Source organism: Mustela nigripes, chromosome 12 (genome assembly GCF_022355385.1).
Source record: "Mustela nigripes isolate SB6536 chromosome 12, MUSNIG.SB6536, whole genome shotgun sequence".
In the NCBI taxonomy this organism is placed as follows: Eukaryota; Metazoa; Chordata; class Mammalia; order Carnivora; family Mustelidae; genus Mustela; species Mustela nigripes.
Window position 1 is genome coordinate 66,349,007 of NC_081568.1, and position 18,188 is coordinate 66,367,194.

General features: G+C 34.2%; 1 protein-coding gene across 3 annotated transcripts in view; it reads left to right on the forward strand.

Annotated features, from left to right (window-relative positions):
* SLC12A2 (solute carrier family 12 member 2) overlaps nt 1-18,188 on the forward strand; it is a 103,937-nt gene that overhangs the window by 26,374 nt on the left and 59,375 nt on the right. For all 3 annotated transcript variants that reach the window (XM_059417486.1, XM_059417488.1, XM_059417489.1), the window contains exons 2-4: nt 21-140; nt 1,444-1,519; nt 1,823-1,918. In XM_059417486.1, the coding sequence (XP_059273469.1) occupies nt 21-140; nt 1,444-1,519; nt 1,823-1,918 (292 nt within the window). The remainder of the gene's footprint in view (nt 1-20; nt 141-1,443; nt 1,520-1,822; nt 1,919-18,188) is intronic.

Consider the following 18,188-nt stretch of genomic DNA (forward strand, 5'->3'; position numbering starts at 1 on the left):
ACATTTCCTTTTCTAACCAGGAACCTTTTGAGGATGGCTTTGCCAATGGGGAAGAAAGTACTCCAACCAGAGATGCTGTGGTCACGTACACTGCGGAAAGTAAAGGAGTTGTGAAGTTTGGCTGGATCAAGGGTGTATTAGTATGTACCTATAGATTGAATTTTAGAGCATTTCTGTTTAGTATAAAATCTTTCTGATGTTCTCATCATTTCTTAAGAGAGCTCTTCGTTCTCTTTTTATGTGAATGTTATGGAAAACCAAATTAATTATATGTACCTCCTTTTCTTGTGGATATTAAATTCAGTAAAGGAAACAGAATATATGTATTAACAGAGTCATGTTATACTTGATTTCCTTCAAATTTTATTTTATTACCTCTTATAAATCTCACATATTGTCATTTTTCAGAAATTCAGTATGAAACTATTAAATTGATGGAAGCATCAGAATTAAGAAAGCTGAGCAGGCAGTAAAGCTAAATATTCCTTGTTATTTTTTGAATAGAAATGTATGAAAATTAACATGGAACAGGGAAAGAGAATCGTTTTCTTAAGTGTTGAGGTTACTTCATTAGATAGGTTCAGGTGATTAAGTTCCAGATGTACTTCTGTTTTTCTGTGTTGGAATAGGCACTAAGGAACTGATTGGAGGAGAGTGGTAGACTAACTGACCTCCCATTGGGATATTGGGAGAACTTAATTTGAGTCATGTTGACATTTAGGAGAGAAGCAAAGGGAAAATCCCAGTTCCAGTAGTAATTTCATTGCTTAATCAGTAGAATAAATGTGAAGAAGCTTCAGGTAATATTGTTTGCCTTTTCTTAGATTTTAGTATTTTAGATGACTGTGTTCTGTATATAAGCATAATACGGAAAAGTAAAAATAAATTGGAAACTCTCTCAAATAGTTCAGAGTTTTAAAAGATGTGTGAGGAGTGCCTGGCTGGTTCAGTCAAAGGAGTACACAACTCTTTCAGGGTCTGAGTCCCACCCTGGGTATAGAGATTACTTAAATAAATACTCTAAAAAAAAAGGTGTATGAACAATTAGCATTTTGTTTTGATGTACTTTACAATACTTAAATCTTCTGAAGAAATGAAAGAAGGATGTTATTAAAAAATAAGCAAAAGTTAAACTTAGTTGCATGGATAAATAGGAATAGGAACTATTTCTTTAGGATTGAAGTGGTAAAATATTTCTTAAACCTTGTTTAGTACCTTTTGTTATTTCAGGTCTTTGTGATGTTATATTACACTTAAATTATCTACATTTTAGCTCTCTCAGTAAGTTCTTTTTAAAAAGTATTAAGAGAAGGATAAGAAATTTTAAATGACTTTCTATAGTTTTAAATGGATGTTGTCCTCCTTTTGGCTAGTTTTGCATTTACTGATGTATTATTTTTGATCATTTGCCTTCATCTGAAACTTGTCCTCTTTTCTTACTAGGTACGTTGTATGTTAAACATTTGGGGTGTTATGCTCTTCATTAGATTGTCATGGATTGTGGGTCAAGCTGGAATAGGTAAGCAAAGTTACATACTACTTGATTCATTTGAGAATGAAAAAGCAAAGTAACCATGTGCTCGTCTAGGCTGTGAACCTCATAAAATTCAAACAATTGGCATTATTCTAAACTATTTTCTTGGTTGTGTCAGAGTGTTGTCTTAATGTTAATTTTTAAAAATTTTTGAGTAGATTTTTCTACAATGGGATAGAAATGAGGTAATTGTTAAATATAATGTAAACATTGTATACTAACCAATTCTAGATAAGGCAGGTTGAAATAAATATAAATATTCTCAGTCTCTTTTCTTTTGCCCTAAAGGTCTGTCAGTTGTTGTAATTATAATGGCCACTGTTGTGACAACTATCACGGGATTGTCTACTTCAGCAATAGCTACTAATGGATTTGTACGTGGAGGTAAATTCAGTCTTTTCACATCCTTGTCACTAGATTACTGTTACTCAGTAAACTGAGGTTTAAATTTTTTAATTATGTTTATCTTAGAAACAGCATAGGTCTATATAGGTGAGAAACTTGCTACTAAGCACTTTCAAACTAGCATATTAGAATGTAAAATTTAATTTTGGCCCATACACGAACATATATGCTTGAAATTACTTAGGATGTTCATTGTATTTGGTAGCAAGAATGGAGATTCTGACCCGGTTTCTTCTCTGTTGGGCTGTCTCTTACCTCCTTCCTGGTTTTAGCTCTTATATCAGGAGCTTGCATCCTGTATTTGGTTGGTTATACAGGTGTAACCTCATTCCTCCCCTTTTAGGGAAACTTAGAATTCTTTTCCCATGATCTGACAGCTTGTGTAAGTTAAACTTGGGACTTTGAATCCATACTATCAACTCTAGCTCTCTTCTTCAGGTCTCTGAGGCCTCTTTCATTAGAATCCACAAGATCTGCTTTGTGAGATTTTACCTTCCCAGGGAAAGCACCCAGGAGACCAGAAGAATGGCCTTGGGACGCCTGTGAACAAGAAGAAAAAAAATTGCATTTTCCAAATCAAAACTCATCATTTAAATGGAATGCGGATATTCTTGGAGAAAGGAAAGAAAATGGACTTTACCAGCTCCTATACAGTTGTCATAGCAATCAACCGAGAGGAGAATCTGCTTGTAACATCTGCCTCACCTGTTTTACAGATCCATATTTGACATTAGACATACACAATTTCTGCCTTGTCTACACCAGGTATTTAGAGAGGGAACCAAATTGAGCCTTTCATTTGTCTTCATTGTCTTCATATTTCTTATATACTGCTAGATCCAGATCATATGGCCCTGGGGGATACTGGTAGCAATATGACTGTGCTAAGCATGCATGACTCTTGGCTCAACTTCTATGTATACATGAGTCTAGATGAGCTATATTGGGGTATAAGATGTTGATATGTCCAAAGAGTTACTCAGACAACACAGAGATTCTTTTTGGCTTCTTATGTACCATGCCCCATGCTTCATTTATTTCTGCTACTGCTGTGGAATGGTAGTGAAAGAAGTGGATGTGGTGGACTAGCAAATTATCGAAGTATTTCTCCTTATCCTCAAGCTTTCCAATCAAGGTTGTAAGCCTCAGTGGGAGTAGTGGGGCATGAAGCCACTGGCAGCATAAACCCTACAGATTTTTCTCCATGTGAAACTTAGGAGAATCATAGATTTTCCTGCATTGTAACTAAAAAGCCACTTCATCTTTCAAAATTACCAATTTCTGTATGTATTCATAAATACATCTAGCTCAGAGAATTTGAGCACATACTTTGAAACTTTGTTAGAAGGAGTTCATTTTTCACTTGTCAATTGGTGACTTTGGAAACCTGGCTGATTCTTTACTGAATACAAGCAAGTTGTATCATCATCTGCAGTGAAAGCCTTTTGGAGATTTTTTTCAATGACTATAAGCCCCTTCTGTCATCCCTTTATCTGCTTCATGGAACTTGGACAGTCCTAATGAGATTTGTTTTGGTTTCATAACAAAATGGTATTTTCACCATATGATAAAGTTGATAGAGGTCCAAATCTGGCAAGAATATATTACCCTGTAGTCATGATTTAAATTGAAAGTATTGGTGTGACTTTATCATTTTATACCCAAAGTATGTGTTGCTTGGTTCTATATGCAAAAATTGCATATAACAAATAACCAGCCCAGTAGCAGTGAGCCCCCCTAGTGCCCACGTGATGTATTTTCATTCAGAGGAATACCAAAGGACCTTGGAGAAATAATTGGTTCCAAATCTGGGCAGGAAACTTACTTTAAGAGCCTAGACATTTTTCACATTGGAAAATAAAGGATGTGTAACAGAGGCTACTAGTTCAGGTCAGAAGGACCCAGGAGCCCATTTGAAGGAGCTAATGCTGACTTAAGTTTGGATAGTTCAAACAGCAATACTACTACCAATAATAACTAGTTTAAATGAAGACCTAATGTATGATAAAATTCGTAAGTTCACAGACAGCACAAAATTTTGTTTTTTACCTTTGAAGAATGCTATGAATGAAGATTGATAAATAAGAAGAAACCCATGTGGAATCAAGTTTTTCTGAATGAAAATTTCCTTACCTAAAATCACTGTAATCAAGAAACTGATGAGTTTTGTTTTGTTTTTTTAAGATTTTGTTTATTTATTAGAGAGAGAGAGAGAGAAAGAATACAAGCAGGGGGAGTGGGAAAGGGAGAAGCAGGCTTCCAGCTAAGCACAGAGCCCGATGTGGGGCTCCATCCCACGACTCTGGGATCATGACTTGAGCCGAAGGCAGACGCTTAACTAGGGAGCCACCCAGGTGCCTGACGGGTTTTTTTTTGTTGTTTTTTTTTTTTTTAATTTGATAACTGTTCTACGTAGCAAGAAAAGGAAAGAGAATCAAAATCTTTCAACTTTGTAAGCTCTTTACTCAGTAAAAGCATGTGACATTATTTCTCGAGGGACTGAATCGGAATTATATCATGCCTGTAGTTCCAAGAAGCATTTCAGAGAATATACAGAAGAGAGAGCAATATATTAAATGACACTATAGCATGATGACAGTAAATTCCAAATTCCAGACTAGGAATCTCTCTGGAACACGGAATTTTTTTTTTTTTAAAGTTTTCTCTACATACTACGTGACACGCAAACCCACAACCCTGAGATCCAGAGTTGCCCGTTTCACCAACCAAGCTAGCCAAGCACCCCGGGAATACTTGTTTGACAAAATTTTCCAAGGAGAAAGAAAGAGTGGAAGTTATGGTTTAAAACAAACTGTGAGAGACGCACTTTATAGGTGTGGGTTTTTTGCCATTTGTAACAAAAAACTGTTTTGTCTTTTAGTGGGGTGGGCCCAAGAGTGCCAGGTTTGGATCTCCTCTAGTCCAATTACTGAGGACTTGATTTTTTACTTCTCCTAAAATGGCTACACAGGGAAGAGAGGACTACAGCTAGAAATAGCCACAGGTCAGGGTGCCAAAGAAGCGCTTAGAGTGGAGAAATGGAAGGATACCATGGAAATAGTGATGTCTGGTGATCCATCTGAATTATCCATGAACTGGAGGTTGATTATTAAGGGAATTAATAAGGAAATATTTTACCTGAAGGTTTTGGTTGCTCTATATGTAATTTCAATTCGGAGATCTTCTTTTGAACTTGCCTCATTATCTTGTTAATATAACAAACTATTTTGAGGTAATATTGAATAGTTTTTCTTGATTCTTAACTCAATCATAAAATTTATTTATATTTTGTTAATATTGAATAATATTCTATTCTCAATTTATAGGGTATGTTTCTGTCTCTTTGGAAGTATGTGAAATACATACTCTTCATAGTGCTATGTGCTTTTTGCCTTTGGAGAAATTTAATTTTACTGCCAAGTTACCTTAACATTGGCTTTATCAATACATTTTAGAGATTAAAAAGATAACACTAGAAAAGTGCAGCTGTTTTTTATTATATGAAGTAACTGCCAATTTGTAAACAAATATAATTATGTCCAAGTATGAAATCTAGGATAAAGATTATATGGTAACATTCAAGGTTTCTTTAAAAGAAAAAAAAAGAGTCAAAATTTAGAAAATAAAAGATGCATAGTTTCAGTCTTCATTAGTTTTTAGTAAAGGTTCTTAGGTGCTAAAAGCTACTAGCAGGTTAGAGAATCATGCCCTCTGCACAGAATAAGAATAGCAGTGCCAAGTAACTTTAGCAGGTACCTCTCACCTTCATCTTTGTCATAATCCCTGGCCCAACAGACACATAGGTTCTACAGATGACTGTGGCCTGCTGGGAGCCCAGAGCTCTTTACTGTTGTGCTCATCTTATCAGGTGTTTTTGAGGCCTGGGTTTTACAGAATTTACTTGGGCCACGTGCAGCAGGTTCTCCAAGAGGGTGCTGGCCAGCAGTCACATTCACTTAAGATCTGTATTTTTTTTTTTAAAGATTTTATTTATTTATTTGACAGACAGGGATCACAAGTAGGCAGAGAGACAGGCAGAGAGAGAGGAGGAAGCAGGCTCCCTGCTGAGCAGTGAGTCCGTTGTGGGGCTCGATCTCAGGAAGCCAAGATCATGACCTGAGCCAAAGGCAGAGGCTTTAACCCACTGAGCCACCCAGGCGCCCCTAAGATCTGTATTTTCTAGATGCCTCAGACAGGGAGTTCTTCCATCCTCAAACAGTCTGTGAACGCGGTCTCATTTGTGAAATAGGAAATGCTAGTTTTTGAATGGTGTTGCATTGTATGTGTTGAACATTAAGTTGAAAGTTCAGTATACTTTCAAACAAAAATCCAGGTTACCATCAAATTCAAATAGGTAGTTCTGAAAATGTAAAATTAATATAAACCTGTCTATTCCATGACCAAGGTGAAATTTTATATTACTTGTATATCAGTCATTCAGCAGATAATTATTGAGCTCTCTGTGATGGGCAGCAGGTTTGTAACAATGAAAGTCAGGGAAGATCCTATATTCTTTTTCCTTTCTCTGAAATAATTGAAGACCTCTTCCTTCTCTATATAGGTGAAAGTAACATGAGAAGTAATACTAACATTCATTCCTGTCATCACCAAGGAAGGACTTGTAACTTAGAATTAAGCTCCATAATTCTTTTCTTTTACTGAGAATTTCTTTCAAATTATAGCTTTTCAGATCAGTGAAATGTTTGAAGAAGCTGTAACGAGCAGTTCTCTAGCAGTTGTATTTTGAGATTTTATTAGACTTAAGCACAACATTGTTTTCAGTTTAGTAAAATACTACTTACAAACCACAAATAGTTTGAATGTGAATCTAGCAAACAGTTATAAATAATTTTTGACTTGGGTTTTCTCTTTGACTCATTTGGTGGCATTTCAATTTTGTGAGTCTTTGATGATTAAAAATACTTCAACTTGGTTTTGAAATTTTCTGCTGCAGAATTAGGGCAGTATGTCCTGACTCTTCAAATTTAACTTATTCATGTGATCAGTCATAATGATAATATAGCCCCCAGTCCTAGTCTGAAGGTTTAATGTTGGTTAACACATTTTCTCTACTTGCCTTAATAATAGCAACAGAACAGAGGAAATTTGTGCAGTGTTAAGATGCAAACAGATCATTGTATATGTTTAGATCAGGGTATTAAAATGTATTAACTAGAACAATAATCAACATGGATATTGGATCCATTTGGATCTCTCAGAACTCTGTTGTATTCTCAAAATGGTTCCTTGGAATTTTACATAAGGTGGCTTTGAATAAATTGTTTAGTAAGTTTACAGAAGTAGGTGGTTTAGTGCTATAAGAATTCTGGTATATTTTCTAATCCTACTAGATGAACTCTGAGCAAAAATTGTTAGTTTACTTTATCATTGATAACTTTATTATGTTTTTGCTATCTTCACCTTTTGAGGGTTTTTTTCCTCAATAACCTTTATTTTATACAATTTCCACAGATACTGCAAAATACACAGATGTTTCATATTATGTACATTGATCATTTCTTCATGGGAGATAAAGGATGTCTGTCTCAAACTTCTCATTTTCCCCTGTTTCTTGGGTAACAACTTTTTGAAGCGTTTTATTAGTTAGAGATTTTGAATTTTTTTTTAGTGTAGTTGACCCACAGTGTTACCATTAGTTTCAGATCTACAACTTAATGATTTAACAAGTTGATACATTAGGCCTTGTTCACAAGTATAGCTACCATCCATCCCATTACATCGCTATTACAATATCATTGACTGTATTCCTTAGGCTGTGCCTCCTTTTATTTCAGTTGTTTATTCTTTCCATACCTGGAAGCCTGTATCTCCTTCTCCCCTTTACCCACTTTGCCCACCTTCCTACTCTCCTCCCTTTTGGTAATCATCAGCTTGTTCCCTGTATTTATAGGTCTGATTCTGCTTTTTGTTTGTCTATTCACTTGTTTGTTTGTTTGTTTGTTTTCTAATTCCACTTATGGAATCATAAGTTTTATCTTTCTCACTGTGACATTTCACTCAGCATAATCTTGCCTAGGTCCATCCATGTTGTCTCAAATGTCACAGTCTCATTCTTTTTTATGGCTGTGTAATATTCCAACACACACACACACACACACACACACACACTCACTCTCTCTCTCTCTCTCTCTCTCTCTCATACACACACACCCCTTCCTTACCCATTTGTCTACTGATGGACACTTATGTTCCTTCCATATCAATTCAGTGTAATCCCTATCAAAATTCCAAGGGCATTTTTTACAGAAATAGGAAAAATTATCATGAACCATAAAGACCCTGAATAGCCAAACAGTTTTGAGAAAGAACAAAGCATCACACTTCTCAATTCCAAACTATATTTTAAACCTATAGTAATCAAAATGGTATGGTAATGGCATTAAAAGATATATAGACTTGTGGAATAGAATCAAGAGCCCAGAAATAAACTTACATGTGTACACTCATCTAATGTTTGATGAAGGAGCTAAGAATACTCAATGTGAAAAGGATAGTCTCTTAAATGGTGTTGGGAAAACTGGATATTCACATGCAAAAGAAATTGGACCTCTTATATCACTCATAAAATTAACTCAAAATAGATTTTGACCTAGAACCAGGAAATTAAGACCTAGAACCAGGAAATTCCTAGAACAAAGCATAGGGGTCTTCCTAGTGAATTTCTTGGATATGACACCAAAAGCACAAGAACAAAAACAAATGGGACTTTATCAACTTACAGTCTTCTGCACTGCACAAGAAACAATCAACAAAATGAAAAGACAACCTACAGAATGAAAGAAAACAGTTGCAAATCATATTATCTGTTAAGGCGCTAATATCAAAATAGAGAAGGAACTTCTATAACTCAATAGCAACAAACCAAATAATCTGATTTAAAAGACAAAGGACCTGAATGGACATGTCTCCAAAGAAGACAAGTTCATGAAAGGGTGCTCAACATTACTAATCATCATGGAAATGCAAATCAAAACCACAATGAGTTAATACCTCGTACCTATTAGAATAGTTATTGTCAAAAAGACAAGAGATGGGGGTGCCTGGGTGCCTCAGTCCTTAAGAGTCTGCCTTTACACAGGTCATGATCCTGGGGTCCTGGGATGGAGCCCTGCATGGGGCTCTCTCCTCAGCTGGGAGTCTGCTTCTCCCTCTCCCACTCCCCCTACTTGTGCTCCCTCTCTCGCTGTGTCTTTCTCTGTCAAATAAATAAATAAAATCTTTAAGAAAAAAAAAGATGATAAGTCGTGGTGAGGATGTGGAGAAAAGAGAATCCTTGTGCACTGTTTGGAATGAAAATTGGTTCAGCCACTGTAGAAAAGAGTATGGAGGTTTCTCATAAAAAAACAGGACTACCATATGGTCGTACAGTCCTACTTCCTTGGTATTTATTAAGAGGAAATGAAATTTCTATTTGTTGTAGATGTTGGCACCCCCTTGAGCAGCGTTACTCAAAATGGCTAAGGCATGGAAACAACCTAAGCATTCATTGAAAGGTGAATAAAATCTTACACACACACATACACACACACAAAATAGAATATTATCTAGCCATAAAAATAAAAGGAGATATTGTTTGCAACAACATAGATGAAACTTGAGGGCATTATACTAGGTGAAATAAGTTAGAGAAAGGCAAATACTCAAATACTATATAATCTCACTTCTATGTAGAATCTCAAAAAGCCAAACTCCTAGAAACAGAGTGTAAAAAAATGATTACAAGGGGTTGATGGGTAAGGGAAATGATGAGATGTTGGTCAGACTTCCAGTTATAAGAAGTTGTGGGGATCTAACATATAGGATGCAGACTATAATTAGTATTACATACTTGAAACTTTCTGAGAGTAGATCTTAAATGTTCTTACCATAAAACAATAACAAAAATGGAAATTCTCTTTGGTGAAGGATATATTAACCTTATTTTGGTAAACATCTTGCAACATGTACGTATGTCAAAACCTCACAGGATATATCTTACAAAATCGTATGTCAGTTATATCTCAGTAAAGCTGGAAAAAAATTAATGGACCCTGCATGTATAAGTCTATTTCTGGACTTCCTTCTGGTACATTTTCTGAAGATCTGTCCTTAATCTAATAACATACTCCCTTGGTACTGTGGCTTTATAGTATTTCTTGAAGTTTGTTCAACTTTGTTCTTCTTCAAAATTGTCTTGGCTTTTCTAGTTCTCTTGCCTTTCCATATAAATTTTAGAATTACTTTGTCAGTTTCTGCAAACTGTCTTGCTGAAATTTAGTTTGAACTTCTGTTGAATATAGAGGTCAGTTTGGGGAGAATTAACATCTTAACTCTCAGGGATTCCATTTCATAAATATCATTTATCTCTCTTTAGTTCTTCAGTTGTCAGTATACAGATCTTGCAGATATTTTTTTAGATTTATACTTAAAGTATTAATTGGGTTTTGGTGCTGTTGTAAAGTTACTATTTAAAATTCTAATTCCTTACTGTTTGTTGCTGTTAAATGGAAATATGGATTTCTGTATATTTACATATACATATTATTTTCATAATAGGGTGTCCAGAGAAACAGAACCAGTATGATGTGTATGTATATATAAAGAAAAATTTATTTGAAGAAGTTCATTTATATGATAATGGAGTGGAGGATGGGAAGTCCAAAATCTGCAGGGCAGGTCAGCAATCTGGAGATCCAGAGGACAGGTGATGCTGCAGTTCAAATCCAAAGGTTGTCTACTGCAGAACCACCTCCCTCTTACCTCTTGCTCGGAGAAGTTTGTTTTTGTTCTGTTCAGGCCTTCAGCTGATTGGATGAGGCCCACCCACATTACAGTGGGCAATCTGCTTTACTCTTAGTCTATCAGTTCATTGTAAATGTCATCTAAAAACACCCTTATGGAAACCATGTATCTGAGCATTAGGACCAAGCAAGTGGACACATAAAATTATCCCCTCATAGTGTCACATTGCTAAATTAACTTTTTAAAAAATTTTACTTATTTTTAAAGATTTTTAAAATTTATTTTCAAGAGAAGACAAACAGAAGGGAGAGGCAGAGGGAGAAGCAGACTCCCCACTGAGCAGGGAGCCTGAGGAGGGGCTCAATCCCAGGACCCCAGGATCATGATCTGAGCTAAAGGCAGATGCTTAACCCAGGTGCCAGCCAGGTGCCCCAAATTAACTTATTTTAACAGGAGTCCATTACCCTTCCAATTTTATCTTATTTTATATGTGTTTTTCTACCTCGTAGTTGGATTAGTTTGTATTTTAAATTGAATTACTTTCAAGTTACTCTTTGGGGGAAGTTCATTTTGGTAGAAAAACGTGTCAAGATTTGCTTCTGTTCAGACTTCCTTACCCCATACCTACAGCACTGAGGATGTGCTGGATCACATGTTGACTGTGATTTTTCAACAGCATATTGGACAGTTAAGATTTCTTGTGCAGTTTTTATCAAGGGTGAACAAGAGTTACAAGAAGGTGAAATAGTTCAAAGGAAGTTAACGTATTTCTAAAGCTTAAAAAATGTTTCACATTAATATATAGTATTTAGTCCATGTTAGCAGATAAAAAGAGCAAGTACTAAATTGAACCATGTGTAGTTTTTTTTTCTTAGAATTTTATTGAGATATAATCCGAATATAGCACTGAACAAGTTTAAGGTGACACATATTGTGAATAAGTTGCCATAGTAAGTTTAGTTAATATCGATCATCTTGTATAGATACAAGGGAAAACAAAGAAAAACATGTTATTTACCTTGTGATGAGAACCTCTAGGAGCCCTGTGTGGTTTAAGAAATGTCTCTTTTGTGGCATAATTGTTAGTCAAACATCCAGAGTGCATGTTCAAAAGATAGTAAGCACTCCTCCTTCCTTCCTGTCTAGTTGCGTGGGGGTTTTTGTCTTTGTGTATTTTATTTTGAAAGTGCCGTTTGAGTTCAGTTCATTTGTTCTGAATGTTCATAATAGCTGTATATGGTAATCCCATTTTCTACAAAGATTGATTGATAAATGTACTCCTAATCAAAAGTAAAACTGACCATGCACATTCACATTGGTTAACTCCGGGTTCTTAGTAGAAGAAACTAAGGAAATCATTGATTAATGCTTTATAACAAAAATTAGCAAGACAGAGCTCTTGAAAAGAGTTTTCAAATCCAGTGACACCTGTTTGAAAAAAGAAACAGGATAAAGTCGATTTTTTTTAAATAAAATGTCTGCTTTCAAAAACCTTTGTTACCCTTATACACCACTCATGGAATTCTGTATGTTAGTAACAGCCAAGGATAAAGATTTTTAGTATTTTGCACAAATTTAAAATAGAGTTTTAATAGGGCTTTATTTTTCTAAGGAGTTTTAAATCAATTCTTAGAACAATATGAAATAGATGAGGCAGTCATTTTAGTGTTGATTTTACTTGTAGGACTAATCAACACATCACTTTGGTCTTTCCATGGCTTTATCCATCACTGTTGCTTAAAATCACTACTTACTTTTATCTCTGTATCCTTATGTAAAATGAGGAGGTTGGCCTGATGACCAGTGAATTGCCTTACAGTACTAGGATTCTGTGAGGTTACGCCTAACAACCACAGAAGTGAATGGAGAGTGTTGGTGCTAGGTGGTGATGAAGAATCTGGGTCACAACTCTGTTCATTTGGCAGATGTTTGATGCTAATCCTGAACTTGGGTTGGGTTGTTTTTACCAAAAAAAAAAATGTAGATGAATTTATGGACTTAATTGCTTTTTCTTTTTTTTAAAGATTTATTTATTTGAGAGAAGGAGAGAATATACATGCAGAGGGTAGGGGCAGAAGGAGAGAGAGAATCTTGAGCAGACGTTCTGCTGAACATGGAGCCCACCACAGGGCTCTATCCCATAGCCCTGGAATCATGACCTCAGCCAAAATCAAGAGTTGAATGCCTAACCTCCTGAGCCACCTAGGTGCCCTTATTTAATTGCCTTTTAAGAAAAGCTCCAAAAAGAAAAAAACAAAACAAAACAAAACTTTGATTTAACACATGGTCTAGCTTAGAAGTAACTTCTGTCTCCTTTCATTAAAAGCAGTGAGTCGATGAACTTGCTTAAGACATATTTAATCTTCTCTTGAAGTCTAGCACATAAATTTTTTTTGCTATATCACTTTGTACCATTTTTAAATTTTGAAATGGTAGTTGTTGACATAGATTTATAGTTAATTAGGTCAATATTATTAGAGTAAAGCTCACATGTGAAATATACACATTAAGTTTATAGTTCTTTGAGTTTTGATAAGTATATAAATCTAGCTCAAACAGAATACATACTATTTTCATCATACTGGAAGTTTCCTTTAAAATCATTCTCTCTCCTCTAGCCCAGGATGGAATTGTGTTCTACAGAAGGTACTCTTTTTGTGTCTTACCACAATATAGAGTTTTGGGGATTCGTCCATGTTATTCTGTATGTTTAGTAGTTTGTTGTAGTGTAGCATTACTATACATTACTCTATTTTATTACTGTATGCCTATAGTAACAATAAATTATTTAGTACCTATTGCAGGATACTGGGATTATTTTTAGGGTGAGGCTATTATGAATAAGCTGACAGGAACAGTCTTATTCAAGTCTTTGTGTTTGTATTGTTTTACATACGTTGGGAGATTACCTATGAGTGGATTTGTTGATTTGTGAGGTACTTGTATGTCTCATTTATAAGAAATTGTCAAATGTTTTCCATAGTGGTTGTGCCATTTTATACTACCGTCAACAATATATGAGACTTCCAGTTTTTCTACATTGTTACCAACACTTGTTATGTATTTTTAATTATACCTACTCTTGTGGATGATTAATTACAGTAAGCATCTTTACATGTGCTTATGACCACTTGTACAACTTCTGTTGTAATATTTTCAAATTTTTTGCTGATTTTTAAGTTGTATTATCTTTTATTTATTTGTAGGAATTCTTAAAAAAATATATTCTCAATACAGTTGATTTGTTTAATGTATGTATTTTTTCCCCATTTTTCAACTTTGCCTCATCACTTTATAATTCTCTTAATCTTTTTTTACCAAGTGCAGAAGTTTACCATTTTTTTTTAATATTTTATTTATTTTATTTGACAGACAGAGATTACAAGTAGGCAGAGAGGCAGGCAGAGAGAGAGGAGGAAGCAGGCTCCCCACTGAGCAGAGAGCCTGATGTGGGGCTTGATCCCAGGACCCTGGGATCATGACCTAAGCCGAAAGCAGAGGCTTTAACCCACTGAGCCACCCAGGTGCCCCAGAAGTTTACCATTTTGAAGAAATCCAGATTCTTGAGTTTTCTTTTATGGCTAGGGCTTTTTTTTTTTTTTTTTTGTAGTGAACTGAAATCTTTTGCATATCTTAAGGGTTATGAAGAAATTCTTTTTTCTTTTTGTCTAGTATCTTTATAGTTTGAACTTAGGTTTTTGACTGTCAATAGTTTCAAATTTTTGCGTATTAGTGAGACAGAGTGTGTGCTTCTCCTCCCTCCCTACCTCCCTGCGTAAGTACTTGGTCTAGCACCATTTATTAAAATGGCTGTCTTCTCTCTTTTGAATTAACTTTGGTGCCATTGTTGAAAAATCAATTGTTTGTGTATTTTCTGGACTATATGCTTGTTCCTTTGATAAGTTTGTTTCTCCCATTTATGGGAGAATTATGGAAGTAATTTTTCCAGTTACTGTTGATTGCTTACCTTTATAATTTCTAAGTCTTTCAACTATGTTCTTTTTCAAGATTGTTTTGGCTCTTCAAGGTCCTTTGTATTTCTACCTACATTTTTGGACTAGGTGTACTAATTTCTGTTAAAAACAAGCAAAAAGCCCATAAAATCTTAATGGGGTTTGGTATTTCAGTCTTAAAAATATTTTTGGAGAGGATGGTTATGTTAATAATACTGAATCTTGCAGTTTATGAAAATTTGTCTCTCTCCATTTATTTAGATCTTTTGTTTCTTATAGTAGTGTTTTATATTTTCCAGTATATATGTTTTGCCTATATTTTATTAAATTTATCCTTAAGTTTTTCATGTTCTTTGGTTATAAATGGTATTTGTAAATTTTATTTTCCATGTTTTGTTTCTTATACAGAGAAGTAAAATAGCCTTTAGTATTTTGACACCATTACTCTGTGATCTTGATAAACATAAATAGGTCATTTGTGAATAGACATGGCTTATATTTTTTCTTGCCAATTTTTAGAATTTTTTTCTCTCTTCTTTCTCTCTCTCTTTCATTTATTGAATTAGTTAGGATTTTCTATACAGTGGTAAATAGAAGTGATGAGACTAGACATCTTTGCCTTGTGCTCATTCTTATGTAGAATAAGTTCAACATATCACAAGTAAGAAGATGTTGACTACGGGTTTTTTGAGAATGTCATTTGTCAGATTGAGAAAGTTATCGTTCTAAATTGCTGAGAGTATTTATCATGAGTGGATATTAAATTTTGTTGTGCTTTTCCTGCGTCTTCTGACATGGTTATATGGTTTTCCTCCCTTACTCTGTTACTTTCACAAATTAATATGGTTTTTTGAATCTTAACCTAGCATTTGTAGGTTCCACTTCCTAAGAGATGTTACACTTTCTGCAACATTTTATTTGCTAACATTTTGTTAAGAATTTCTGAGTCTAAGATCATGAGGAATATTCATCTGAAATCTTCTTTCTTTCTAATAACCTTTGTCAGATTTTGGTATCAGGATGATGACCATCTTAAAAGGGATATTGGCTGGCATCTCCTACTCCTTTGTTTTCTGAAAGAATTTGTGTCAGATTGATCTTTTCACCTCCTCTTCAGTGAAGTTATCTAGACCTGTAGTTTTTATAAATTGTGTGTGTATGTGTGTGTGTGTAGGTTTTTATTATAAATTTAATTTCTTAGTTAGCTATAAGATTTAATCATTTTCCTCTTCTTACCACAGTTTGGACATCCATTTCATCTGAGTTGCATATTCATTGTAATAAATTGATTATATTACCTTTTAACTTAATGACTATGGGATTTATAACTATGTCCCTTTTTTCATTAGTGATTTGGTTTATTTATGTTTTCTTTTTTGTTTTTGTCTTGTTCATTGTCTACCAGTTCTGTTAATGTTTTTGAAAACAACTTTTGTCTTTGCTGATTTTCCTTTATTGGTTTCTGTTCTTTAGTACTTTGTTTCTCTTTTAGGTTTTATTTACTCTTTTTTCTTTTTAAGCTTCTTATTAGATCATTGATTTTATGTCATTTTAATACAAACATTTGAAAAAGTTCCACTATAATTTCTGCATTAGGTATATCCCACTAATTTTGATATGTTCTATTTTCATCATCATTCACTAAAAGTACTTTTTAACTTCCCTGTGGTGTATTCTTTAACCAGTGGTTTACTTTAAAGTATGTTGTGTAACTTACAGATATTAGGGAACTTCCATACATTTAATTTAATTCTTAGGTGGTCAGTAACATTAACTGTATCATTTCAGATCTTTGAAATTTGCTGACACTTATTTTATAGCCAATAATACATTTTTAATCTTAAGCTCTTGGTTAACCCAGTTGGGGTTTTGTTATTGATGTGAAATTTAGGAAGAGCTATAGGGACATACAACCCCAAATCAATATGTGATGAAAATGGAACCCAGTTGTATGTAGTATCATTACTTAGTACTCTGGTATCTGACTCATTTATGTCCTCTACACGCATGAGTTGGGTGTAGTTTATGGCCATATTACGAAACCCTGTGAAGAATATTTTTTCAACATTAACTTCTGTGTTTGTTTGACAAATAGATTTTTTTAAAAGAAAGTAATTTTTGTCTATTGATGCCTTTTACTCATTCGTAATTCTTCCTTCTCATTGCCATTTTCAGTCATAACAAAAGACTGATATTTGTCATGCATATTGTATGGTAAGGACTCAAACCAGACCCGAGTTTAAATCCAGTTCTTCTTCCCTGGCTGCTTGTATGACCTTGGTCAATTTACTTAACTTCTCTAAGCCTTGATTTTCTCATATGTAAAATGGGAATGAGAACAGTATTTAGCTAGAATTAAGTAAAATGTAATTCTTAACAAAATAGAAATTTTATATTCAAGATGAATACCTGCTTTATGCGTATTAGTAAAAATACCAGACCAGTCTCTCTAAGTGGTAGGTCTTTAATACTATCTTTGATTTTGATGAAAACAAAACAACAAAAAAAGGAAAACTGCTTTTAAAACTGGTTGTCTGTAGGAAATAGTAGTAGAAGTGAAAGAAACAAGGCAGAGAATGTTTGCTTTTCGCCAGGAGTAAAAGTGTAGTGAGATTAGCAGATACTCTTATATTCTTTATTATCCATGAACTCTTTATTTTCTTGGAAAAAAATAAAAATCTTTTAAAAATTAACAAAACTAGGTTTAGGGCTTTAAGGTTTAGATATTTTAAATTGTAGATATTTTAAACTATTTAAAAATAGTTCTGAAATATCAGAATTTGCCTACTTATATTCATAATTCCCAGGGAGAATTGCCCTTCCCATTATGTTTTGCCATATTAAATGCACCTTAAAATATCTATTTTTTCTTCTTAGTAATAAAGAGACTTGAAATCAAAACTATAAAGTACATCATGAATTAATTCTTTGTTTTTATAGGTCTTATTTGTGATGTTTCTCAGTCTCATTTATTTTTTTTAAATATTTTATTTATTATTTGAGAGAGCAAGCAAGTGAGCACAAATAGGGGAGAGGAGCAAGGGAGAGGGAAGAAGAGGACTCCTCACTTGGCAGGGAGCCAGATGCCAACCTAGATCCTGGATATGACTTAACCTTCCATGGTGAAGTCAGGATAAATGTAATTCATTGTTTGTATAAGCAGTAAATGAAATAGCATAAATCAATTTTGTGAACATATATGTTAAATATAGTCTTGATAATTAAAGTATTTCAGGGATTTTTCTTGTGATTAATTATAATGAATTTAATATCTTAGGCTAAGATCTTTATTTTATGAAAAATTTGTCTTTAAGTCCATTAGAATTTTTTAGTGTTCAGAAATATTTCTGGGAAATTCCTAGGTAATTTCATCAGATTAAAAAACCATAAGGTCAGTCATTACAAATGATCAGGTTGCATTTTTTTCTTGAGGATTCCAAGGTGATAGAAATTATGGTGAAATAAGTAACTAAGGAAGTTTAGAGTGGATGGTTTTATAGTGTATTTTGAGAGAATTGATAGAATTAACTATGAAACATATTACAGGTATTTCC